The 27,250-nt window shown below is 42.3% G+C and overlaps 2 protein-coding genes across 3 annotated transcripts in view; both read left to right on the top strand.

The window, feature by feature from the left end:
• TSPAN3 (tetraspanin 3) overlaps positions 1 to 27,250 on the top strand; it is a 174,942-nt gene that overhangs the window by 35,436 nt on the left and 112,256 nt on the right. The gene's annotated exons all lie outside the window — the stretch shown is intronic.
• Positions 1 to 27,250, top strand: part of PEAK1 (pseudopodium enriched atypical kinase 1) — a 268,078-nt gene that overhangs the window by 205,347 nt on the left and 35,481 nt on the right. For both annotated transcript variants that reach the window (XM_056128746.1, XM_056128745.1), the window contains one exon: positions 12,988 to 13,181. In XM_056128746.1, the coding sequence (XP_055984721.1) occupies positions 12,988 to 13,181 (194 nt within the window). The remainder of the gene's footprint in view (positions 1 to 12,987; positions 13,182 to 27,250) is intronic.

The following is a 27,250-nucleotide window of genomic DNA, read 5'->3' as shown; positions in this document are numbered from 1 at the left end:
CCCATTTTCTAGATGAATCACGGGAAGAGTATCTTTGGTAACTGAAATTAAATTTGAGCTTCTAATTTTACGCCTGTCTTCAGACCTCTAGGCCACAGTTTCAGTCAGTGATTATTTAACATAACTGCAGTAGAGTATTGATTAGAGTCATCAAGTGATATTTAACGGTTTCATTCCAGTACAAGCAGTTTCTTTTTAAATGGTGCCTCTTCACTGGTGATTTGTTAAGAGAAGGGGAAAGACTTGGCTGAAAAGAATAAAGTTATGATTGATGTAATCATCATAACTTACAAAAACACATTGATGTAATGAGAGCCTTTCTCCCTACACCCCCACTCCCCACCCCTCACCCGCCCCCATTCTTGTTGTCATAGAGTGAAGTAACCTGAGGAATCAATTGGCCCAGCCTTTTCTCTACTGCTGGCTCATGAATAAAACCCTAGGCTGCCTCAAGAAAACTGTCCTCTTCCTCTGCCTTTGTGGGCAGGTCATTCCTCACCACACTTCAATGCCCAGATTCATTGATTTTATATATTTTAATTTTTTATTTAATTTTTTTTCTTTTTGGGTCACACCTGGTGATGCTCAGGGGTTACTTCTGGCTCTGCACTCAGGAATTACCCCTGGCGGTGCTCTGGGGACCATATAGGATGCTGGGAATCAAACCTGGGTCGGCCGCATGCAAGGCAAACGCCCTACCCACTGTGCTATCACTCCAGCCCCTGATTTTATATATTTGTATTCTAAGAATGTACCTCAAAAGTAAGGCTTAATCTCAAGCTTCATCCCCCACCCCACCCCTTCTTTTGCTGTGCAGTAGGTTTTCTGTTTATTTGTGTTTGTGGGGAAGGTCACACATGACGAGGTTCAGGGGCTCCTTCCAGCTCTGTGTTCAGGGATTGCAATGGTTGCTGCTTAGCAGAGAGACTATGAAGTACCTGGAATCTAATCCAGACCTCCTGCAGGTAATGCATGCACTCCAGTCCACTGAGCTATCTATCTCTTTGGACGCCTCCTTTTTTTTTAATAACCTATTATAGCGAGTGATAACACAGCGAGTAGGGCATTTGCCTTGCACGCGGCCGACCTGGCCGACCCAGGTTCGATTCCTCTGCCCCTCTCGGAGAGCCGGGCAAGATACCAAGAGTATCTTGCCCGCAGGACAAAGCCTGGCAAGCTCCCCATGATGTATTTGATATGTCAAACACAGTAACAAGTGTCACAATGGAGATGTTACTGAGCCTGCTCAAGCAAATCGATGAACAACGGGAGGACAGTGACAGTGATAGAACCTATATGAATCCCTCATCTGTGACTATTTAGAAATTACTTTATTTCCCCTTTTTATTTTTTATCATTCCTGAGTGGTGGTGTTTCTTTGCTTAAACATTTCATAAGTGGCCAGAGCAATATCAGAGCAGGTCCGGTACTTGCCTTGCATACGGCTGACCTTGGTTCAATCTCTGGCACCCCATTGGTCCCTGAGTTCCCCAGGAGTGATCTCTGAGCTCAAGACCAAGAGTAAGCCCTGAGTACCACTGGGTGTGACCCCAAAACAAACAAAAAAAATGTCCTGTTTTTTACACCTTGTACCTTTTGTATCATTCTGTTCTTGAGGGGGGAGGGAAGCAATGAAAAATCACTTTTAGGGGCTAGAGAGATAGTTCAGGGCACTTATTCTATGTGTAGCCAACCCAGATTCAATCCCTAGCATCCTATATGGTCCCCTAAACACTGCCAGGAGTAATTCCTGAATGCAGAGCCAGGAGTAACCCCTGAGCATCACCTGATGTGACCAAAAAAGAGAGAGAGAGAGAGAGAGAGAGAAGGACTGAAGTGATAGTACAGCGGGTAGGGCATTTGCCTTGCAGGTGGTCGACCCAGGTTCAATCCCTGGTATCCCATATGGTCCCCAAGCACTACTAGGAGAAATTCCTGAGTGCAAAACTAGGAGTAACCTCTGGATATCACTGGATGTGACCCAAAAAGCAAAGGAAGGAAGGAAGAAGGAAAGAAGGAAGGAAGGAAGGAAGGAAGGAAGGAAGGAAGGAAGGAAGGAAGGAAGGAAGATCGTTTTTAGAATATGACTCTCTAGGACCAACTGTGTCAGAATCACCTGGGGTAGTTATATAAATACAGATTCCCAAGCCCTCCAGATTAATCTCCAGAAGTGGGAATTGCTGTCTACATCTTTAAAAAATACGAAGTCTTAGGCACTTTAACATCTGATAACAGTTGGCATAGTATTTTTAAATATAGACTTTGAAGTACTCAGACCTAGATTTGAATCCTACTTTAGCCCTGTTGTCTTGAGCTTCTGGGAAGTTACTTTGGCTTTCCTTTTCCGTTCCCAGTCTGCAAACTTGCAGGTAGAATAGTGAATAGTATAGCTATTTGGACAACTATGTTTCAACCTTTTTCCAACTGCCCTCCCTCCATTTATGGAATTTTTCACCCGTGGACCCCTTGGAATACCCTGGCGGCCCACAGGAGACCCTATAGCCCCCGTTTGATAAATGTTGATTAAGAGCATACTCTCAAGGTGAGCTGCTGGTCTTGAATCTTTGTCTACCCATTGCTGTTATCCAAGGCAAATGCTATGATTTTGTCATTTGTCAAATAGAAATCCACCTAGGTAGTTGTTGTAAGACTTAAAGTAATTTATTTAATGGGATTAAAACATAAGGGAAGGCGTTGCCCCCATCTCATGGCAATGTCTGGAGACTGTCACAGCTTGGGAAGATGAGTGATTCCAATAACAAGTGAATGCTAGTGTGATCCAACTCTGCCTAGGACCGCCCTCCATAGCAAGGAGTTATCTGGTTCAAAATGTCAGTTATGGGATCAAAGAGTACAGTCAGAAGACATTTGTCTTGCATGCAGCCAACCCTCTTTCTAACCCTACTACCCTATATAGTCCCTTGAACACCACCAGGAGTGAACACTAAGCACAGAGCCAGGAATAAGGCCTGAGCACCACCGGGTGTAGCCAAAAACAAAACAAACAAATAGTCAGGCATGCCGTGTTGGAGAAACATGGCTTAGATCAGTACTGGGTAAGTTTTGACTACTATTATTATTTTCTATTCTACAAATTACAGGAAATATATAGTTAAGCCCTGTGCCTAATACTCGGCAAATGTAGAGCTGATGGTGATATTACTAAGCAGCTAAATATCTATAGTCTTCCTGTAGTAGAGCAGCTCCAATTTAAGACATTTATTTTTAAACATTAATAACTTCTTTAGGATTTTTTCTTTCAAAGTAAAACTCTCTGACTTCTTCATAATCATTTACTGCTGAGTTTTCACAGTGAAGCAAACTTGTGGTGGAAAGAGTTGGATGGGAACTTGACTCTGCTACTTAAGTATATGTGTCATCTTGGTGACTAATTCCACCCCTTCCCATCTCAGCTCCTTATCTGTACAGTGAGAATCAGGTCTTGCACAGTGCGGAGCAGGTTCTGAGCAATCTAGCTGCCTCCCTCCCTTCCTCGATGAGCAGCAGTGTTTGTGAGAGTGAAGGGCACATCATCAGCTCCCAGCATCTCCCTCAGTGGACGGGCTATTGCGGGCGAGAGTCAAGTGGGAAATGGTGCTGACTTACTTCCCCGGTGCTTCAAAGCTTGCGGGGAAAGTCTCAGACCAAAGAAGGACTGTTCCACATCCGCCTTAGACCTGCTGGAGAGAACTGTTGAGTGTTTTCTAGTATCTATCTTGCTCTTTCCAGGAAATATCCATCAACATCTTGCCCCAATATTTAGAAGTGAAACAAGGCCCAAATGGTGATATTCTTTCTCTGTCTGTTATTGGAAAGGGCAAACTTATTTTATTGTCCTTTTCCAAGATTATCTTTTCAGTTAATTTGCACAAACATCATTCTGACTTCGTATTTCACAGGGGCTTTAAAATCATCATTTTTCTTTGTATTATGGAAATGACAGCGATTTACAGTGGCCTGTGTTTTTATCTACTTTTCTGTCTTGTAGTCTGGTGCCTTGAAGACACGTTTAATTTGCTCTTCATATCTGTTTTTAAAAAAAAAAATGTGGAGGAAGAAAGGAAACTGTAGTTAGACCGTCAGTCTTTCCCATCCCAAGATTGAGCACTTTTTATTTACACCAGTGAGAGCAACCTTGTTTGACCAGACTGTTAGATATATTAGTAGGAACTCATCAGATCTCAGTTAAAGGTTAATCTCACTTTAGGATAAGAAGTTTGAAGTTTTCACTTAAAGACTACAAAAGGCTTAGTGGAAAATTGGGAACACTAAGATAGTGATCTTGTGGACACAACACTTCTCTACCTAAGAATGCCAGTAATTGGAAAGTGTAGCAGAATCAAGTTGATGACCTGGAAAGCCGAGAAGATTAAGAAATGTCACCTCAGTGGGTGGGAATCTAGAAGGAAGAGAGCAGAAAGAAATGGAATTTCCCCCCCTTCTGATAGATTAAGGGTGTGGGATATGATAGCTTTGAACTCTCCTCCTCGTGTGCTGGTGCTCACCCCATTTCCTCAAAAGGTCTGTTACCCCTAGCAACTCCAGAAATAAGCCGCTCTGGAAACCAGTAGCAAAGCCTCAAGTTACTGTTTCTGATGCGCTTCGAATTAATTTTCAGGGGTAAAAGGAGATTCAACACAGACACACACACACACACACACACACACACACACACACACACACACCTGGGGCTAGAGAGATAGTACAGCTTGCCTTTCAAGCAGCCAACCAGGTTTGATGCCTGGCACCTCATGTGTACAGTTGAGCCCCTCTAGAAGTGATCCCTGAGCACAGTGCCAGGAGCAGTTGTGCCTCAAACCAAAAAAAAAAGTACCAAATAAAAATCAACATTTATCGGTTGTCTTGGGTAATTAGGCAAAGCCTCTGTGACTGCTGAGGAGAGCTAGCAAGAGGAAATTCAGAGCATCACTGCCCCATGAGGCACGTGGTTTCTGTAGAAGCCTGATTTCACTTACTGTCCCTTCTGAAGCTGAATGAAGGTAGCTGAATTTGAAGATAAAGTTGAACTAAAATTGGTAATTCTTGGACATGTAAAGAGCTTTAGTGTGTTCTCATGTGGAATTCGATTTGCCTTTTTTTGTTATGTATCTTTAGACATTTAACAGAATTTTTACAAAAATCTTTCCTGAACAAATTTGCCAAGAAAGAAAAAGGATTATTTCATTTGATGGTGTAATGATTAATCCTCCCACTTGGGTAAGCCAAGTGAGCTTCCCGCAGGAGACTGTTTCCGCAGCTTTGAATTACGTATTAATATTGCAGACGGGTGATCTGTAACCTTACTGAGGGATTCATTTGTATTACAGACAAATCTGTAACAAAGTTAGTTTCCTTTGAATGCTTTTTTTTAGTTCATTCTCCATGTTCAGGAAAACTGAGATGTGTTTGTGACTATTGTGATGTGATTCTTTTTTTCAAAAGTGTGAGGTCAAGGATACCAAGTCTCAAATAGAAACTGGTCATTAGTGAAAAGTTAATTGAAGAGGTTGAGGCATAGTCAAGTGTGTATTCTCTTCTCTAAGGAAAACAAAATGGATGTGGAGGGTCCAAGAAAAGACCAGCCAAAGTCACAGTGTGACTCAGCTTGGTAGGTGGCCGTGCCATAGTTATCACCATCTCCACTGCATTATAGAACTAGGATTATTTCCATATGAATTTCGATAACAGAGAAGCCATAACAATTTCCTCCTTGTGGGCCCTTTGTAAGTTAACAGTTTTGTTTTTCAGTAATGAATATCAAATTGTACCTATTTAGAAAAAAATCCAAATACCCTAACATCGTTTGCTCTTTAAAGATATGGTGTATTAGAAATTATAATAGATTTCTTGTAATTTCATTTTGAAGAATTGTTTGGGAGTTTTGGGAGACAGCTCAAGGGACTGGAGTGTAAGCTTTGCATGGGTGAGGCATGGTGGGGGTGAGGGTACCAGGTTCCTCCGGGCACCACATGGTTCCCCAAGCACTGTGCTGGGAGTGACCCCCAAGTACTGAGGCAGGAAAAGGCCTTGAGTACCACTGGGCATAACTCAAAATTTTTTAACAAAAACAAAAACTTTTTAAATAAACAAAACTTTTTTTTAAATAAACAAAAACTTTTTAAAAACTATCTCATGGATAAGTAGGAGGAGGGGGAGGGAATTTTCATTTTCTCCGTTGTCTTCTTCTTGATGCAGTCATTTAGTTTGAACATAAGATCAATGCTATTGGGAAATTAAACCTGGATCCTCTTCTCATTTTTCTCTTTTGCTTTTGTTTCTTCATTTGGGGGAACTAGCCTCACCTGAAGATACACAGGGACTCTTCTTGCCTCTACAATCAGGAGTGACCCTGGAAGTGCTTGGGGGACCTTATGTGGTGCCAGGGATTCTAACTGGCATCATTGGGGTTCAAGGCAAGCACCATAAACCCTGTACTATTTCTTGGTCTTTAGTTTGCATTTTGATGTTTTCTTCATTACTTATTACTTTAAACATTGCCCTTTGAGGGTCAAAGATAATGCAGGAGGTAAGGCACTAGCTTTGCATCTGGCTGACCCTGGTTCGAATCCCCAGCACCACATATAGTCCCCTGAGCATGGCCAGGGATCACTCCTGAACCATAGAACCAGAATAGCCTCTGAATACTGCCAGAGATATCTCCAAACCAAAAATAAATTAGTAAATAATACATTTCACAGTGACACGGTAGTGGTGAGCTATCTTTTTAGGAGGTAATGCCTCTATTTGGAATGTGTCATTTTAATACTAGGGAGGATTCTCTGAATTCACATCTAAATCTTTTAAAAAATTCAAGTCTATGGTAAAGAATTATATTCCTCCATTAATTTGCAGTAATCTTTTTTTTTTAATTTTTTTATTTATTTATTGAATCACTGTGGGAAAGGTTACAAAGCTTTCAGGTTTATGTCTCAGTCATGCAAATATCAAACACATTTCCCTTTACCAATACTTATTTTTACCATGAAGAACCCCAATAAAACCCCACCCCCCACCCCTCCCCGTCCCTGTGAGGCAGATGAATTCTAGTTAACACTCTATCTGCTTTGATTAGATTCATTGTTTCAATAAAAGATTCACCACTATTATTTAGAGTTTACCCCCCCCCCCCCCAAATCAGACATGCTGAAAAAGCATTGTGAAGTGATTTGCTTTCTACGGCTGGGTTCAAGAATTAAATGTTGGTTTTGGATTTCTGCTCTTTTACCTATTGACCCTGGAAGTATTTCTACTGAAAGTCAGATAGTTAAGAAATTGGTTTCTGTGTTCTGGAGTCCTGGCCGTGCTGGAGAGCCGCTCGCGGGGGGCAACCGGTGGCCTCGGTAGGGCGTGAAGGGCGGACCGAAACGCCCCCCTTCCCATGAGGTTTTAGTCGCCCCCACACTCCCGGCTCATACCTGCTGTCCACAAGGCTCCCATGTGGCCGCCATCTTTCTTTCCAGAGAGGAGAGGGCGAATGGGGCAACACCCTTTCCCCTCCGGCAGACTTGATGGGCTGGATCAACGCATAGTCCGTTCACTTTTCTGCTCCAAGCTGCTGGGTTCTGCATTAAGTCCTTGTGCTTCTGGGGCCGTGGCCGTGCTGGAGAGCCGCTCGTGGGGGGGCAACTGGTGACCTCGGTAGGGCGTGAAGGACGGACCGGAACGCCCCCCTTCCCATGAGGTTTTAGTCGCCCCCACACCCCCGGCTCATACCTGCTGTCCATAAGGCTCCCATGTGGCCGCCATCTTTCTTTCCAGAGAGGAGAGGGCGAATGGGACAACACCCTTTCCCCTCCGGCAGACTTGATGGCCTGGATCAATGCATAGTCCGTTCACTTTTCTGCTCCAAGCTGCTGGGTTCTGCATTAAGCCCTTGTGCTTCTGGGGCTGTGGCCGTGCTGGAGAGCCGCTCGTGGGGGGCAACTGGTGACCTCGGTAGGGCGTGAAGGACGGACCAGAACGCCCCCCTTCCCATGAGGTTTTAGTCGCCCCCACACCCCCGGCTCATACCTAATTTGCAGTAATCTTTTCTTAAATGATACTTGTATTGTCCTGGTTTAGACAGTAGGATTCCATAGTGTTTGAGCTGATACCACTGATGTACAAAGTTGCTACACATGAACTCCACTTCCATAGTGCCTGTGGCCCTCCAGCTATGTCCCCTCTGCCCTGACCTTCCTCTGTTTGTTGATTGACTTTTCTGGATTCAGGCTGTTACCTCCCTTTGCCACTGCCCAGCTGCTCCAGATCCTCCACCTATGCTCCTGTGTTCATTCTAGTAAGCTTCATCTTCATCTAGTAAGTCTCCCTCTACCCCCTCCCTCAAACCTTGGTTCTCTCAGATCTGTATGAATTTGACCACCTAGGGTGGAGGGGTAGTATAGCAGGTAAGGCATTTGCCTTGCATGTGACCAACCTGGGTCCCAGGTTTTGCATTTTGGTCTCCTGAATGCTGCCATAAAATCAAAACAATTTTTTTTACTTTCTGGAAAGTTTGTGTGGTTTATGCACAGTGACTGGTTCAACCTTCTCGGATGCCGTCCTTAGTACCTTTTCATTTTTTAATCACAGCATGTTATCACTGCCTTTTAATACAACTAAACTTGACCTCTCAAAACTTCTCCATTTCCTGCCCACTCACTCTTTTCCACTTTATTTATACAAAGAGCTGTTTTTCCCTCAAGCATCAAGCATACAGCTTGCCTTGGGCGTGGCTGACCTGGATTCAATCCTGGCTGTTCACATGGTCCCCTGAGCTGGCCAGGAGTGACCTCTGAGTGAATCAGGAGTAAGCCCTGACCTGAGAATAGCTAAGTGTGGCCCCCAAACAAACAAAAAACAAACAATATGTGGTCATTGTTGCAATTTTTGAGACCTTTCCATGCGCTGTAGATGCGGATTAAAATCTTAACACCCATATGATTTTACTTTCGTCAACTCTCTTTGCATAGTTCCTTAAGTTGGCATTTATTTCAGCTGGTGATTTAATATACTAAGTATGTTAATTTTAAATGAATATAATCTTCATAAGAGGGTCATAAAGATAGCTCAACAGGCTGCCAGTGTATATACGCTTTGCTTGCAGAAGATCCATATTCAATCCCCAGCACCACAAGGTCCCCCAAGCATCACCAGGAGCAACCCCCAGGAGTGGAAAGTAGCCCCTGAGCATTGCCAAATGTGGCCATAAAGAACAAAGACATAGAACAAAAGTTGTACTTATGGAGTTAATAAAAACTAGCTTTTGCTTTTACCTAGCTCTCCAAAGGTAATCTGGCATATTTCCCAGCCCAACCCTGAAGATAAAGGTCAAGGTGCAGTGTGATAAAGATGCAGAATTTGAGCCTCTTGTATCTCACCAACTTGTAGCTCTCCAGAACTTAGTGGGATCTGTAGTTCAGAGGAGCTGCAGAATGTAATAAACAGACTGAAGGAAACTGTGGAATTTTCTTTAATGGGGACTTGTATGAGTGAGTATAGTGGGTGAGTCTTCAATGTTTCTTACTTCTGTGGGTTCCATATTTTGTTGTGAGAAGCCCTTAAGAGGACAGGGCTACGTTTCCTTTTTGTAGAAACAGGCTCAAGGAAAATTGCTCACAAATTAATGGCACAGCTTTCAGCGGTCTTCACAATAGCTGAAGCCCACTGAAAATAATCCGTTCCCTGGGAGGAAAGCAGACCCACCGGGGTCATCATTCTGAGCCAGGCTTCACCAATCCTTTTGGACAAATGGAAAAGAGAGCTTTCTTTTAGGAATAATGAGGAAATTGAAGGAAGAAAGAAAAGAGATGAGAACAGGGCTACAGAGATTAGGAGCCTAAAAACAGCTTTTTAAAGCAACCACTCAAGCTGACTTTATCATAAAAGAATGCCTGGAGGTTTCATATTCTTCCTCTTAAGGCGTCCTGATGTTTTTTAATCACTTTATATTTATTGCTTTCAAATCAGAAATGGCTTATGTTAACTTTCTGCCAGCAAAGATCCTTTTCCTTCTCTGGAAGCATGTTGATAGCTACTTGTAATCCACACTCTTTCTCTCTCTCTCTGTCTTTCTCTTTCTCTCTCTCTCTCTCTCTGTCTTTCTCTTTCTCTCTCTCTCTTTCTCTCTGTCTCTATCTCTCTGTCTCCCTCCCTCCCTTCCTCTCTGTTTCTCTGTCTCTGTGTCTCTGTCTCTATTTCTCCCTCTGTCTCTCTGTCTCTCTCTCCCCCTCCCTCCTCTTTCTCTCTTTCTCTCTCACATCACCATGAAGTTACAGTTCATGGTGAAGTTACAATTCATGAGATTGGGTTTAGGGCATACAATATCTCAACTCCGATCCCATCAGCAGAGTCCACTTCCCTCTACCAATGTTCCCTGCTCCCATTTGCCTCCACCTAGCAGTCTGCTTCTACGAGAGACGGGTTTTTATGGTTTATTTGTTTTTTTTTTAAGTTTTTGCGCTGTGGATTACAGTACTTCTGCAGATAGATTTTCATACATGTCATCTACAGTCTTAACACTAAGTGGTGTCTGCTACTGTCTCTGAAGTGTCACTTGGCTTTGTCTTTGCCGGCGTGTGGAAGTAGAGCCCCTTCACATTACATTTATTTCATGGGGCTCCGTTATCATGAGGAGCCACATTGTTTAGAGATCCTCTGGAATTGATGACCTTTGACAGCCAACTAAGAAGAGACATATTGGGGCTGGCGCAATAGCAGGTAAGGCATTTGCCTTGCACGTGGCCGACCCGGGTTTGATTCCAAGCATCCCATATGGTCCCCCGAGTACCACCAGGAGTAATTCCTGAGTGCAAAGCCAGGAGTAACCCCTGTGCATCACTGGGTGTGACCCAATAGGTAAAAATAGGTAAAGGCCCTCCCGTTGATCGTCGATTTGCTCGAGCGGGCCCAGTAACGTCTCCATTGGAGACTTTGTTGTTACTGTGTCTGGCATATCGAATACTCTCAGTAGCTTGCCGGGCTCTCCGAGAGGGGCGGAGGAATCGAACTCGGGTCGGCCATGTTGGCCGCTTGTAAGGCGAACGCCCGACCCGCTGTGCTATCGCTCCAGCGTCCAGTGTGACCCAAAAAGGAAAAAAAAGAGAGACATCTTGCTTTACTGTTAAGGCCCCCTGTTGGCTGCTAGTAAGGTGATTTCTTCCCACCTTGTCACAATCCCCCCAAAACCAGCTCCTAAAACAGACCTTCCAAAGCATCGTGTAGTCCTAGCATAGATACCTCTAGCTCTGCCAGCTTTAAAAGAGTATTTCTGAAGTTGTATATCCAGAAGACTTCAAGGCTTATCCTACTTTTCTGGCACAGGCATAATTTCCATAACGAAAGATTGATAAGAAGCTACTCCTCCTTTAGATCTACTCAAATCCGTAGGTGATAGATGTTCTGATGACATACGATCAAACCAAGTGCCTCTTTTAAAGAAACTTGTAAATGTCACCGTAATTCACTGCGTATTGGAAATCTAGAAATTATATGCAATAGTGTAGAAAACTCTTTCTTTCTCATTGGCCATAAAAAGGAAGGGGGTGCAGAGGGATAGTACAGAGGTTAAAGTGCATCTCTTGTATGTGACTGACTCCAGTTTGATCCTTGGCACGGCACCACATATGGTCCCCTGAGCACCACTAGCAGTGTTCCCTGAACACTCAGCTGAGAGTAGCCCCTGAATATCAGCAGGTGTGCTCCTCCCAGCCACTCCCTTCAAAAAAATAATAAGGAAGAAGAATATCTGGTGAAGGTATGACTTCAGATTTAATTAAAACAGTGTAACACCCGCTGATCCTCTTCCCTATTCTCTGCTTTCCCTGTCCCTTTTCCTTGTACCTCCAAAGTCGCCTATTTCCCCCTTCTTTACCCATCTTCATATTCTAGTCTTAATCAAAACACTTTCAGGAGACATAGGAACCACGAAAGATGCCTAATATGGAACTTATTTCATTGATCAGTCCAGTGAGATTTTCTAACTAGGCCAGTTTTCTCCAGTGATATTTATAATGACTTTGAAATCTTTGATAGTATTTAAAAGGCTCATACTTTTTATAAAAATGGAATTGACAGTTCAGGCTGGGTGGAGCACGGGGAAGAACAGAAACAATAGCTCCAAGCAGTAAGCAGGTGGCAATGAAGTGAGATTGGGAACACGAAGTGTTATGGATGACCATATTCTGCAGTGTACCTGACAGGGTGTTTCTGATTCACCTTAACAGATAAGATTAACTAGAATGTCAACTATTCTTTTTGGTTTGCTTTGCCTGCTGCACGCATCCAGGCAAAGGTTGATACTTCTGTCCTCTTTGGCAATAAGACCTTTCTGGTCTCAGTTTAACTTAGATCAACTAATGTCAATTTATTAATAATCCTTTCCTAAATACTCTAATATTCTAGCACATAGTAAATCTTGCATATCAAATGCCATAAAGTATTTAATGCCTTCTGTAGTGATCCACACTATCATATAGTCAATATGATTAACTATGTCTTAAACCATTCAGCTCCTTCTCCTACCACCATCACCACCTCCTACTTGAAATAAAAGATCTACTCCTTGATCGTTATTCTCAAGCTTTCCGCTAAGCCACCCATACCATCTCTATAAATCTGAATTTTTAATAGAAGGAACAGCCTGCAGTCTGCATGACTGACAGCTTTATATTAAAATAAACATGTTGGGACTCTGACCCAGAGTTGTGACATTGGGGCCAGTTAGTTACATTTATAACACATTTGGGGGGCTCTTTTTTTTTACTTTTTGGTCATACCCGGCAATACTCAGGGATTACTCCTGGCTCTGGTCTCAGGAATTACTCCTGGAGTGCTCAGGGGACCATATGGGATGTTGAGGCTCGAACCCAGGTTGGCCGTATGCCAGGCAAATGTCCTACCCACTGTACTATTGCTCTGGTCCCCAGTTATAGTACATTTATGCTTACTGTGTACCTAAATTGTAGCAATCTCTGAACACCAGTATGACTGTGATCTGATTTGTTTTAGTCACGTGCCACATGAAGTCATGGAGGATTTTTCTTCTCGGGATTCAAGAACTGCTCTTGCAAAACAAGATGGTGGAGGTGGTACTTCCGTGACACCAGCACTGCCTTCGCCTGAACTGGAAGGGGAAGAGGAAAAAGATGACATTTCAGATCCTGTGGACCTGAATCCCTGTAGTGCAACATACAGCAACTTAGGTGAGTGCACAGATGCCATGTAAGTAGTATTTAAACTTTGCCTTAAAAAAAAATGTGTGTGTGTTTTTTTTGCATGCACTAGCCAAATGCTGTTCCCTGGAGGGATCATTTTTATTGCTCAATGGAGCAGTTATACAGTTGGAGTTATAAATTTTAACTCAACTTCAGAAAATACCTTGGTGTTAGCTAAGCATGTAAGAAACACCTGCTGCCATGAATCCTGTACCATCTGCTAAGGTTCTGACACAGTCCCTGCTTTGAGGTCTACACTTGGAGGGAAAGAGATAAACCTGTTAATGGTTTCGATATAATATGAGCAATCCAGTGATATAGATAGATGCAGAGTGCTTGTTTATATTGCACAGGAGGGGGCGTCAAGGACTGTCTTTCTGCGGATATTTCTAAATTTATTTACCTGGTTGAGGGGAAGGGAGAATATTCGACGAAAGAGAGCAACGTGAGCAGCAGCATGGAGAGGTAAAACTCTCAGTGAATGAGGATGTAGCGTTGTTGAAATTTGAACTGGGGAATTAGATGAGGTCATGGGTTTCAGACTAAAACCTAAGAATTTCAGCTCTTTGTGAGAGAAACCAGCAAAGGGCTTTAAGTGGGGGAATAATGGGATTTATTTTGTGTTTTAGAGCCTTCACTCTGCAGGTTGCCATATGAGGATGGATTAGAGATCAAGTGTCCGGTAGCTGGAAATCTGGTCTTTAGCTCTGAATGCAGGACCACTTAAAGGGCGAAAGAGGGCTCAGCTAAGACAGCGAGAGGGGAAACACTGGACAAATGTAAGAGCTACTTAAAAGGTCTGATACTTAGGACTTAGAGGTTAATTAGCTATAAAAAATGTAAAGACACTGACCTATCCCAGTTTAGGCAGAAGCTGAGGGGCCATCAGAGATCACTGAAAGAAGATTCTGCACGGTGAAGGGATAGATAACCTGCCAATGCAATGATTCTTCAATTTTCTACCATCATCTTCACTGTTCTTCCTTAAAGCCCAAGGAATTCTGATCTATCTTTCTCCCTCGAGTCTATCATACAAATTTCCTTCCTCCTGAGAAACAAAGCCTAGGACTGAGTCTACTTTCTCAGGCAAGGGGGAAAGAAGTGAGGGTAACAGGCCCGAGTAGAGAGCTCTAGCATGATCCGCTGACCAACTCCTGTACTATTTGGAACTTTATAGCATCTAAGAGCATTAGTTTTGTTCATCGCTTTTCTTTGTCTTTTCCCTCCAAATTATTATATGGAAAAAAAACACATTTAGGATGAGCTAGTGTATTTGGAAATAAAGGAGTTCTCAGAAAATCCAAATAGTGAAGTAACTGTAGAAAAAACGCTATAATATGCTCTCAATCAGAACAATCCCCATTTTGAAAATAAAACTTGCAAAGAAAGACTTTAGAAGTCCATGATTTTGGGTGGGGAAAACTTATTACAGTTTATCCAAGCAACCGTCTTGTGTATATTTCAGTTGAATTAGATTTTTGTATTCAGTTATCACGTTGAACTCTTCTTCTTTTATATCTTATTAAGCATATTATAAGTTGAAAAATACATTATTTATTAAATAGCCTTAGACAACACAGGACAGCAATATCAGGTATTATACATCAAACATTCATTTTACATTAACATTTCTCTCATGGTGTTGTCAGTAGAATATGTACTAATTTTACAGATTATGTGGTATTTTATGGCATCGCTTCTTTAAAAATACCCATTAGCCAACATCAATTAAAGTTAATTATTTTATCTTACTGTCATCTCAGTTATATAGGCTATTAGAAAAAAATAGAACATTGCTGAATATTTTATTTTATGAATATTTTAATTGCCTTACGTATATTAGATCATTCAATCCTCACAACAACCTTAGAAATTATTATGAAATGGTGTGAATTTTCCAGTTGAGAAAATTGAGACATCCTGCCTTACCTAAAGTCAAAAAAACCTTCAAGAACTGAACTAAGATTGAAATACAGTTGGCCCTAACCACTGGACTATGATTATAAAATACCAAAAGAATTTTTTTTTTAAGAATATGGGTTTTTTGGGTTTTTCTTTTTTCTTCATTTTTAGCCATCTGCTTTGAAACACAACTATAAAAAGAGGGCTGGAGAGGTAGTACAGCAAGTAAAATGCTTGCCTTGCACACAGTTGACCACGGCTTGATCCCCAGCACCTCCAAAGCCTTGTCAGGAGTGATCCCCGAACACAGAGCCAAGAGTAAGCTCTGAGCACTGACAGGTGTGTCCCAGAGAACAAAACAAATAGATAGAAGACTAGTTTAGAAATACCCCATCAGCAAAACAGCTTTCTTTTGACTTTTTGTTTACTTTGAAGAGTATGTGAGCAGGGCTGGAGCCAGAGTACAGAGAGTAAGGCACTTGCCTTGCCTGTGACTGACCCAGGTTCAATCCCCGCACCCCTTATGTCCTTCCCCCAAATCCCACCAGAAATGATCCTGAGGACAGAGCCAAGAGTACTCTCTGAGCTTTGGTTTCTGAGTATAGTCCAGAAACCAAAAATAAAAAATAAAAATATGTGAGGTTTATGCACTGCTGCTTTGTTTTCTGTTGTACTAAAGTGACTCTTGACTCCATAGGGTATAATCCTTGGTTATTTGCTTCTTGGAAAAGGTTTTACAGTGCACGTAAGGTAATAGCTTAAGGAGTAAATTGGGTTGATCTCAGCATTTCTACAAACTGAGAGAATTTTATTTTTAGTTTTTATTTTTTCCCTAATGTAGCAAATATATTACTCAGCAGTCTTTAGGCTAATCTCCTTAAAATAATTTCAATAAATTATTCCTGTGAAGTTTTAATTTTTTTTCAACTAGATACATGTGTTTATTTACAGGTAACTGTTATTCACACATCCCTGGGAATCTCTAAAAGACCTGTTAGAAAAAATATGATGATCAAAGTTACAAAATACATGTCAATATAGCAAATCAATATTGGATGATTTCTATATACTTCCAACAACAGGAAATTTAAAGTACAAAATGCATGACATTTATATCATGATTGCAGTCATAAATTTTGTCTAAAAATACATTAAAAGGTTATACAAAATAAGTTACATAAATCATTGCAAAGAAAATTTTAAAACCTAAGTAAAAATGAAAAAAATTTATCATTTTAGTGGACCAAAAGACTCAATATTGTGAAAATATAAATCCGTCCCAGGCTGCTCTTGGTTTTTCTCCCACTTTCCTTCCCTTTTAGTTGTTAATTTAATAGAAGACAGTTAATTTAATAGAAGACAGTACAGTATAAAAATAATAATCCAAAGGGTATTGCTATTTAGATTAGCAAACGGTACTGGCATAACTAGACATGAGATGCAAAAATAAACCTCAAACCTTATTTCACTCCACATGGAAAAATTAACAGGCCATGAATATAAATCTACATGTAAAGCTATAACTTCTTCAAAGAACATAGACGAAGTTATCATGACCTTCTTAAATTAGGCACAGACTTCTTTTAAAGGGCATAGAAACCATAAAATGAAAAATTTGAAGAATTATATTTAAAAAGAAATAAAAAATTCTGCTTTTTCAAGACTCTATTAAGAAGAGCAATCAACACTGGTAGAAAATATTAACAAAATACTGGTCTGAAACTGCTGTGTAGCTAATTTTTATCTTTTTAAAAGATGATTTAATGGGGCCAGAGAGCTAGTACAGCGGGTAAGATGCTTGCCTTGCACTCAACTGACCTGGGTTTAGTCCCAAGCACCCCATATGATACCCCAAGCTCTGCTAAGAGTGATCCCTGAGTGTAGAGCCAGCAGTAAGCTCTCAGCACCACTAGATGTGGCCCCAAAAAATCAATCAATAAAAATATAATTTAATAATACAAAAACCGGTTTTTAATATGAATTAAATATTTGGAGGAAAGCTCAACCCGCTCCCCTCCAAGGGGCCCCGGCGAGGAATAGCCAGGCGCGGGGGCAGGAGACTACACTCTTCTACTCCGGGAGCTGGTTTTTATAGTCTCAGAGTCTTGGCTGCTGATGGGATTACAGAGGGCCAGAGGGCCAGTTGGTGGGTGTGACCCCCTGACCCCCGCCTACTGGAATTTGGAGGACCTGGGTGGAGGATGCTTGACTCCAATCCGAGTAGGCTTGGAGATCTCGGCCCCGGAACCCACGTCGGCTTTGTCCCTCTGCCGGTACCTTCAGGTGTGCGGAGAGTGGTCTCAGCATGGTGGTGGCTGGTCCTGGAGGTCTTCGGCTGCCGGGGCCCTGGTCAGGGCGGCAGTCTCCTGCCCCTGTGCCTGGCTATTCCTCGCCGGGGCCCCTTGGAGGGGAGCAGGTTGAGCTTTCCTCCCCGCCCTGACCAGGCGCCTGATGCGGCCGCGCGACATCTTATTGTGACATCTCATTCCTACTTTGACAAACTGGCAGGCTCTCGAATGTAGCCTGCCCACACGGCAGAGTCTGGCAAACTCCCCGCGGCGTACCCAATATGCCAAATACCAGTAACAATGATGGGTCTCATTCTCCTAAAGAGCCTTGAATATAATCTCAGGGCTAGGATGAAAGAGACGTTACTGGGGCCTGCTCGAGGCAATCGACGAATAACAGGATGATTTGTGATTTGATTGTGATTGTGAAATATTTGGAGTTTTTTTAAAATGTGAATATCTAAAAGCATGTGAAAAGATATAGAGCTTATTAAAAAGCTATTAATTAGATATATACTAATTAATCATTAGTAAAATGCTAATTCAAAACTAATAAAATACAAAAATCCTCAGTTGTGGGTCAGAAACCTATTATATAAGAGATGTAAGGCCTTGCATGTGGCCGACCCCTAAGGGTTCCCCAACAGAGCCAGGAGTGACCTCTAAGCACAGCAGAGTCAGAAGTAAGCCTTGGGGACTGTTAGGTGTGACCCAGAAGCCCAACTATCCTCTCCTTTCCCCCCAAAAAAGATACCCACTAGAATATATTTTTTAATTAATTATAATATCAAAATGTTGGTAAGGCTGCTAGTGGACATGCAAACTGACCCGACCAGCTTGGGAACATTTAACAGCCACATATAGACAAGCCTGTCAGCTGATATGTGAATGCCAGTTTGTGTTATAGCTATGCTTAGGAATGCTGCTTAGGAACAAAAAGAAGAATGGTATTCACAAAAACAGGTCTGAATCACAAAAGCTAAGTGAAAAACAGAAATAAGAGTAAATATTGTATCAAATCTATAAAATCCCAGAAGTCAAAACTTCCTCCATAGTGAATAGGTTGATAGTTGATAGGACGAAGGAGAAAAATGGGAGAAGAATGTCAGCAAACGGTGACAAGGAAACTTTTTTTTTCAACAACAGAAATATTTATGTAGTTAATTTGTGATGACATTCACCTATAGAAACTCATCAAATCATATTCTGACCTTTTCTTTTCCAGAAAGTACACCACAGTACACAAAATTTAGAAGCTAACAAATAGAAGGGCCAGAGGGATAGTACAGGATTTAAGGCTGACCTTGATGCCATTTGGTCTTCTGAGCAGAGAGCTGAAGTGGCTCCAAGCTCCCATCTGGTGGGCCTCGGAGTGGGGGTGGGAGGGAGGGCTGGTGCTGGGAAGGGAGTGAGAGAAAACAGAATTGCATTTGCACGTGATTAGGATTGCTCACCCCGCGGGAACGATGGCTGCCGTTGTCCAGCACTCCCTCTCCATGCAGGGCCTGCTTCTAACACGCACCCTGAGTGATTCCATAGGCAAGTCTTTCAGTGACCCTGATGCCCAAAAAATGTGTTCATTTTGTGGTCCTGAGAAAGTGAAGAAGACTGCGAAGGTTTGGGTGGGGGGTTCGGGAAGAACCATATCAAGACAGCCAGCCCACCCATGAGAAAGTCAACTGCACTGTTACCCCTGGCTGTCACCAGTTAGGTGTCTTGGCAAGTCACTAAACTGCTCAGATCCAATTTCTTTAAAACCAGCAAGAATTAGAAGCAGATAACCACAGAAACTCTTGACAAGTCATCATTTGGGAATCCTGTGAGGGTCAGGATAAGTGAGTAATGTCCCAAGAGTTGAGAGAGGAAGTGAAAGAGGCATGGGGGAGAGAAAGAAGAGGGCAGGGAGGGGGATAGGAGAAATCTGTGTGTTTAAGAAAAAAAGGGAACAAATTTGATATAAAAGCTATTTGAGCTGGAGCGATAGCACAGCAAATAGGGTGTTTGCCTTGCACACGGCCAACCCGGCCGACCAGAGTTCGATTCCTCCGCCCCTCTTGGAGAGCCCGGCAAGCTACCGCATCTCGCCTGCACAGCAAAGCCTGGCAGGCTACCCGTGACATATTGAATATGCCAAACACAGTAACAACAAGTCTCACAATGTTACTGGGCCCGCTCGAGCAAATCGATGAACAATGGGAGGACAGTGACAGTGACAGATCTTTTACGATGTTTTAGAAAACTATTGTTTTGTTTTGTCTTTTCAAGACAAAGAAGTTTTGACTTCTGGGACTTTATATACTTGATACAGAATTTACTCATTTCTTTTTTTCGCTTTGCTTTTGAGATTCAGACTTTTTTGTTCTTTTGATACGGAGATAGATGGGCTGATGGAAGAAACAAGAGGGCAAGTTATGTGTTACCATCCTTCTTGTAGAATTTATTTCTGAAAATTATCTTATAGAGTGTGTGGAGCAAACTGCTTACTAGAATAGTGGGAGAAACATAGGTTAGAGAATCAGACAGATTTAGGTTCATGTCCAGCCTTGTCACTGCCTCTAAGACTGATGACTATGGGTCAACTGTGACTCACCCCTGAGCTTCAAGTTCCTTGTCTGAAATGAAGGAAGAGTCACTAACATCTGCTTTCTGGAGTTGATGGCAAGGAAGTACTAGGTAACTAGAAGTGCTTGGTCACTGTGATGTTTCTTTATTTCTTCCCCAAACACTCTGTGGCTTTTGCCACTGACTTTGTGCTAGCCAGAAAATGTAGACAAAGGATTAATAATTTCATTTGTTTATTAGGAATGCTGACTAAGCAGGGCAGTGGTCTGTGAATAGGGAAAAACTGAGGTTTTCCTGCGGCCTCTAGTGTCAATGGGTGTGAAGCAGGATACGGGAGCGCACCGTGTCTAAGGTAGACCAGAGGAGGAAAGACAAATGACAAAAACCTGCGACAGATCCAGTTCTCCAAAAGCTGCTAATTATGGCCAAAGGGACTTGGTTTTAGTTTTGTCTTTGTCCCATTTCTTACTTTTAAAAATTAATGGTAATTTTTTGGTTTAGTTTCAACTGAAATAAGCTTTGAGTACCCCAACTTCAGAATCTTCATTGGCCTCCAGCCTTGAGGGAGTCCCAAGGCTCCCCTGTGATAACAGAAAGAGCAGTGATGCCCCGAAAGTAGAGGGCCCCCGCGAACCAGTTGCTTTGCTTCTTACGTTAGCAATCACACTCCAGGAATTAACTCAGGCTCCTGTCCTCTCGTTCTTACTGTCAGTAAAATGAATTTTGTCTTGTTTATAAATGGATTCATTATTATAATTTAGAGCTGCACTGCGCAATCGGTGGGTGCTAGCCACATCTGGCTATTTAAGTTTATTCAAATCTAAATAAAACACTATTCCTAGTCTCACTAGTGGAACTTGTCAAGTACACATTCGCTGTATGGTGGTGAGTGACCCCTGCTTTGGACATATGAAGGCAGAATATTCTCTCACAGAAAGTTTCATTGGATGCCGCTGTGTCATTTATTTATTTTTGAGTTGAGGGGTCACACTTGGTGGTGCTCAAGGTTTACACCTGACTGCACACAGGGATCACTCCTGGTAGTACTCAGGGAATTATCTATGGTGCCAGGGATCGAACTTGGATCATCTGCATGCAAGACAAGTGCCTTACCTACTGTGTTATCTCCCCAGCCCTGGCTGGCACTGCTTTAGAGAGTCAGTTAGTTGAAGGATTTGTATTGTCTTTTGTGGTCACAAAAATCACTTTGGTCTTTATGCAATTTGACAGTTCTTTCAGAAGGTTGCCCCAGAGAGAGTGATGTTATGCTAGACAGAGGTGATATGAGGTCAGTGGCCATAATGGTGATCTATAAAATCCAAAATGAATTTAGCAGGGCATTTGCCACCGAAAATTATTTCCCAAAGAAGTGGTAAAATGTATTTCCTTTTAAATCAGGGCATCAACTTCTCTCCATGTATAGCTCAAATTTTCTATGAAAAATAAATATCACTTGTGTTTCCAGTGGTTTACCTAACTGCTAATTTTATCTGCTAAAATCAAGAACTTGCAGTGACTTTCATAGTGCTGGCTGAGGAAAAGTTAATAACTTTAACTCTCAGTTTCTTTATAACTGAGTAACTCTGTTCATTGATTTTAAGGAAAATCTATCAAGTCTCCCTTTACTCAACAGATTTTGACTTTCTCCTTTATAACCTGCACATTATCTAAAACACACATGCTTGAATGCTGCCACATCTCAAAAATGTAACATGTTCCAATCAATGAACCAAAGGCAACTTTTGCACCAGTTTTTGTTAAATGGTTTTTGTTTTAGGGACTGGAGAGACAGTATAGTGGGTAAGGAGCTCCTTGCACACAGCTGTCCCAGGTTCGATCCCTATATGGTCCTCCAAACCCTGCCAGGTATGACCCTAAAACAAAGCAAAAATAAATAATAAAAAAAGGAGTTTTGGTTTTCTCTCGTTCTTTGGGGCCATACCAGTGCTACTTCTGAGCTAATTTCCAATCAGTGCTTGGGAATGGTGGTGAGGTGATAACACAGTCCTAAGAATCAAGTCCAAGGGACTCAGCATGCAGAGCGTGCCCTCCAGTCCTTGGAGCCATCTCCTCAGTCCCTGCATTTGAATTTATAAGATTTCTAGGGTAGAGGACTCGAGCTCTCCTTAAAAAAGTCCAAAAGAACATTGCAAGTCCCTGTTTATATAACTAGCTGGATTTTTATTTTCTGATACAAGGTTTAACTGGAGCTTCCTTTTTTTTTTTAAAATAATGTATGAGTACTGCTTTTTGTTCAGCCATTGATTAAGCTGTTTGAATTGGGCATAAACTCCACATTACTTTTTTATTTTATTGTATCATTGTGAGATAGAGTTACGAAGCTTTCATGTTTGAGATTCAGCCGTACAATGATGAAACACCCATCCCTCCACCAGTGCACATTTTCCACCACCAATGTCCCAAGTATCACCCCCCCACCACCCCCCCCACACACACACACACATACATATCTCAGTCCTCACCCTACCTCTCTGGCAGACAATTTTCCCAATACCCTCTCTCTCAAATTTTGGGCATTAATTTTGCTCGAATTTTCCCACCACCATTCAAGCTTACCTGCCAAGGGCAGACTCTAGATAATATATATTCCATAGCTCATTTCGCATATCACGAGAGCTCACGGGGCCACGATTGTAAATGGTTGGGTTCCAGAGACATCTCTTTATGGCACTAATCCATTTTGGGATTCAATTGGGAATCTCTGGGCCAGGGCTTTTGGTGTACTAAGATGGCGTCCGGAGGCAAATTGTGGGCTTGACAGCCAGTCTTCTGGGTGTTTGGGCCGGGGGAGGGGGGGAAGAGGGGAACCTGGGGAAGGACATCCCAGGTCCTCTGCCACCATGCGTCCTGGAGATTTAGTCCTGAACCTGCATACCTGGACCTTGCTTGTGAAAGCTCTTGGTCACCGGGATTCCATCTGGAGTAGGCAGGGAGACTGCACCTGCTCCATCTGGAGTGCCCCAGTGATATTGGCTTGGTATGGGGCCCGGAGAGATCTCTGGTGCTGTGGTGTCTTCTGGGACTTGCTGCTGTGTCTCTGGGCAAGTGCTGCTGGTGTGCTAAGATCCACATTACAAAATTTTCAGCAGATTATATCTTGGTGAGGTCCATCCTGTGATGGTGGAGTCAGGCTTGGAGTATTGCAGCAATTTTAGATTGTGGAAGCAAGTGGCTGCCGGGACTCTGCTTGGGCGGGCACAGGCCAACCCACCCCCTCCAATTTACTCTGGTCTGTTCAGCCATGTATGGGTCTGAGCTTAACTGCGGCTTTTGATCTCTTTTGCGATTTATTTGGGGGTCTCTGAGGTAAGGCCAATAGTAGAGCTTACAGGGTGGCACTGGAGTTGTTTCATGGGGGTGACTGCCAATGCTTCGCGTGTATTGGGAAGTGGGGAAGCTAGTCCATCCCAACTTTGAGTGCTTATGTAGCTGAACCGGAGGTGGTTTGTGAGTGTAACTCCCACATACCTAACTTTTGGCCATTTAATTTCTTGGTAAACTTGATCCCAAGTTGTTGGGGCCTGGCCAAAGGCACAGCGGCAATTTTGGGGTATCAGGAAGCCTGATGGCCTGGATAGCACAGCGGGTAGGGCGTTCACCTTACAAGCGGCCAACATGGCCGACCCAAAGAGTTCGATTCCTCCGCCCCTCTCGGAGAGCCCGGCAAGCTACCGAGAGTATTCAATATGCCAGACACAGTAACAACAAAGTCTCCAATGGAGACGTTACTGGGCCCACTCGAGCAAATCGACGATCAGATCAACGGGAGGGCCTTTACCTTTACCTTACCTTTACCAGGAAGCCTGAAGGCAACATCAGGCTGCTGATGCACTCGCCCTGCAGGTATAGGTTGACATGTTGGTGGCACCAAACCCCTAACTGGAGCTTCCTAATTAAGGATTTCTATAAACTCTACCACAGTTTCTTTTCTGTGTTCTCCGAAGAAATTGTCCACATTTTATAACTTACCTGGAGCATAACCTTAAGGCTGCACACAGTACACACTGAAATAAAACAGCTTTATTTATCTTTTGGCAAGTAAAGATCATCAGTGTTAAATTTTAAGGGACAAGTGTACATAAAATGTCATTACATTGCTGGGCTTGATAATATAAATTAGACTGATGTCATTATAAGTTACAGCTTTTTAAAAAAGAAAAGTGATTCTTAAGAGTTTGTTACTAGGCTGGAGAGAAAATTCAGTGGTTGTTGAGCACATACTTTGCTTGGGATCATCCCCTGGCACCACATGGTTTCCCTGAGCACACAGCCAGGAAGAGGCCTTGAGCGCTACTGGGTAGAGCCCAGAAAGAAAGAGAAACAGTCCATTACCCTTAGACTATATGAAAATTTTTTAATTGATATTAAATTCCTAAGCATTTGTTTGAGCATTTGTTGTATTTCCTAAGAAATGTAAAACATAGTTATTTCTGTTTATTTTTTGGCCAAAGCCAGCAGTGCTCAGGGTTTTCTCCCCGCAAGGCTTGGAGTACCATATGAGATGCCAGAGATTGAACCCAGGTCAGCCGTGTGCAGGGCAAGTGTCCTACCTGTGCTACTATCACTTTGGCCTCAAGTAATTATTTCTATTAAAAATACAGACAGATAGAGAGATAGGAAGATAGACTGTGTCTATCTGCATTGAATTATATAGCTTAAATTATAAAGACCCTCCCGTTGATCGTCGATTTGCTCGAGCGGGCCCAGTAACGTCTCCATTGGAGACTTTGTTGTTACTGTGTCTGGCATATCGAATACTCTCGGTAGCTTGCCGGGCTCTCCGAGAGGGGCGGAGGAATCGAACTCGGGTCGGCCATGTTGGCCGCTTGTAAGGCGAACGCCCTACCACTGTGCTATCGCTCCAGCCCCAGCTTAAATTATATTATAATTAATTATATCTGCTTTTAATTATATAGCTTGACTCTACTAGGATTATTGACAGAGTAATACTCAACTGATATAGATAACTTACCCCCAAATAAATAATCCCTGCTCTTGGTTTAATGAAACCTTCCAGAAATTGAATCTGTCAGCTACTACACCACTGACATTCTTCAGAGTGGCCTGTGTTTGTCTTTATTTGAAGCTCACCCAAAGTAGACTTTTTCGTTCAGTTTTTTGTTTTATTGCTTGGCATAAAGTTGATGTCTTTGTGATTGTGTAGACCCAGCATATTAACGATTCCAGGTAGACTAGAACCTTTCCCTAAATTGCTGACACCTGCTACTGTTAGTTGAATTACATCAATGGATTACATCAATTACATCTATGGATTCTAGATTAAGCCCCTGAGAAGTCTCCTATCTGACAAGACTGGTGCCCAGTAGGGTGTGTGGCCTCTACATTTATAAACCCAAGTACATGTTAGTGTGGACACAACTGTCTTTCCTTTATCTCTCTCTTTTCCCAGTCTCGTTTATATTACTTGTTGTGAGCCCTGAAAAAAATTAGATGAAAATAGAAATTATGGCTCTTCAGTGTTCTCCCTTAAACACTTACTTCCTCTCTTTCTCTCCCCTCACATCTAAGTATGTTTCTTTTTTTTTAATTGAATCACCGTGAGATACAGTCATACAATGATTGAACACCCATCCCTCCACCAGTGCACATTTTTCACCACCAATGTCCCCAGTTCTCCATCTCCCCCCTCCTCCCTTCTCCTGCTCTATGACAGACAGTGTCCCCCATACTCTCTGTACTTTTGGTCATTATTGTTTGTAGTATAGATACTGAGAGCTGTCACGTTTGGTCCTTTATCAACTTTCAGCACACATCTCCATCCCAAGAATCTTTCCAACTGCCATCGACTTAGTGGCCCCTTCTCTATTCCAGCTCATGAGGCAGGTTTCCAACCGGGAGCAATCTTCCTGACCCTTGACTCTCCTATCCTTGGGTGTTAGTCTCATGTTATGTTATTTTATATTCCACAAATAAGTGCAATCATTCTATGTCTGTCCCTCTGTTTCTAACTCATTTTCACTTAGCATGATACTCTCCATGACCATCCACTTATAAACGCATTTCATGACTTTATCTTTCCTAACAGCTTCATAGTATCCCATTTGTATATGTATCAAAGTTTCTTTAACCAGTCGTCTGTTCTTGGACACTCGAATTGTTTCCAGATTCTGGCTATTGTGAACAATGCTGCAGTGAACACACCAGTGCAGATGTCATTTCTGCTGTGTTTTTTTTTCACCCTTGGGATATATATTGCTGATTCATATAGAAGCTAAATTTCAAGATTTTTAAGAAATGCCCATATTGTTTTTCAAAAAGGCTGGACCGACCAGTATTCCCACCAATAATGAAATAGAGTCCCTTTCTCCCCACATCCGCATGAACACTGGTTGCTTTTGTTCTTTTGAATGTGTGCCAGTCTCTGTGGTGTGAGATGATATCTCGTTGTTTTGATTTGCATCTCCCTGATGATTAGTGATGTAGAACATTTTTAGTGTGCCTTTTTTCCATTTCTATTTCTTTTTTGAGGAAGCTTCTGTTCATTTCTTCTCCCCATTTTTTGATGGGGTTGGAGGCTTTTTCTTACACAGTTCTGCTAGTGTCTTGTATATTCTGGATATTAACCCCTTATCTAATGGGTAAGGTAAATTGGGTAAATATTCTTTCACATTCCGTGGGTTCTCTCTGTATTTTGGTCAGTTTCTCTTGAAGTGCAGAAGCGTCTTAGTTTAATGTAGTACCATTTGTTTATGTTTGTTTCCACTTGCGTGGTCAGTGGTGTTTCATCCTTAAAGATGCTTTTAGCTTTGGGGCTGGAGCGATAGCACAGAGGGTAGGGCATTAACCCTGCATGCGGCCAACCCAGTTTCATGTCCCAGCAACCCATGTGGTCCCTCGGGCACCACCAGGAGTAATTCCTGAGTGCATGAGCCAGGAGTAACCCTTATGCATTGCTGGATGTGACCCAAAAAACAAACAAACAAAAAGATGATTTTAACGTCAATGTCAGAGGGCTCTGCCTACATTTTCTTCCATGTACCTTATGGATTCAGGTCTGATATGGAGGTCTTTAATCCAACATCTAAGAAACATACAATAAAAATTATCATACTTCTGGAACAACAAACCCCCACGAATAGCTAAAGCAATTCTGGGGAAAAGGAAGATGGGAGGCATTACCTTCCCCAACCTCAAACTCTACTACAAAGCAGTAATAATTAAAACAGCATGGTATTGGAACAAAGGCAGAGTAGTAGAACAATGGGAGAGGGTTGAATATCCTTACATATGCCCGCAAATATATGATCATCTAAATCTTTGATA

The sequence above is a fragment of the Sorex fumeus genome, unplaced genomic scaffold, assembly GCF_029834395.1.
Source record: "Sorex fumeus unplaced genomic scaffold, SorFum_2.1 ptg000067l, whole genome shotgun sequence".
NCBI lineage: Eukaryota > Metazoa > Chordata > Mammalia > Eulipotyphla > Soricidae > Sorex > Sorex fumeus.
Note: the sequence above shows the minus strand (reverse complement) of the source record. Positions and strands in the feature narration are given on the sequence as shown.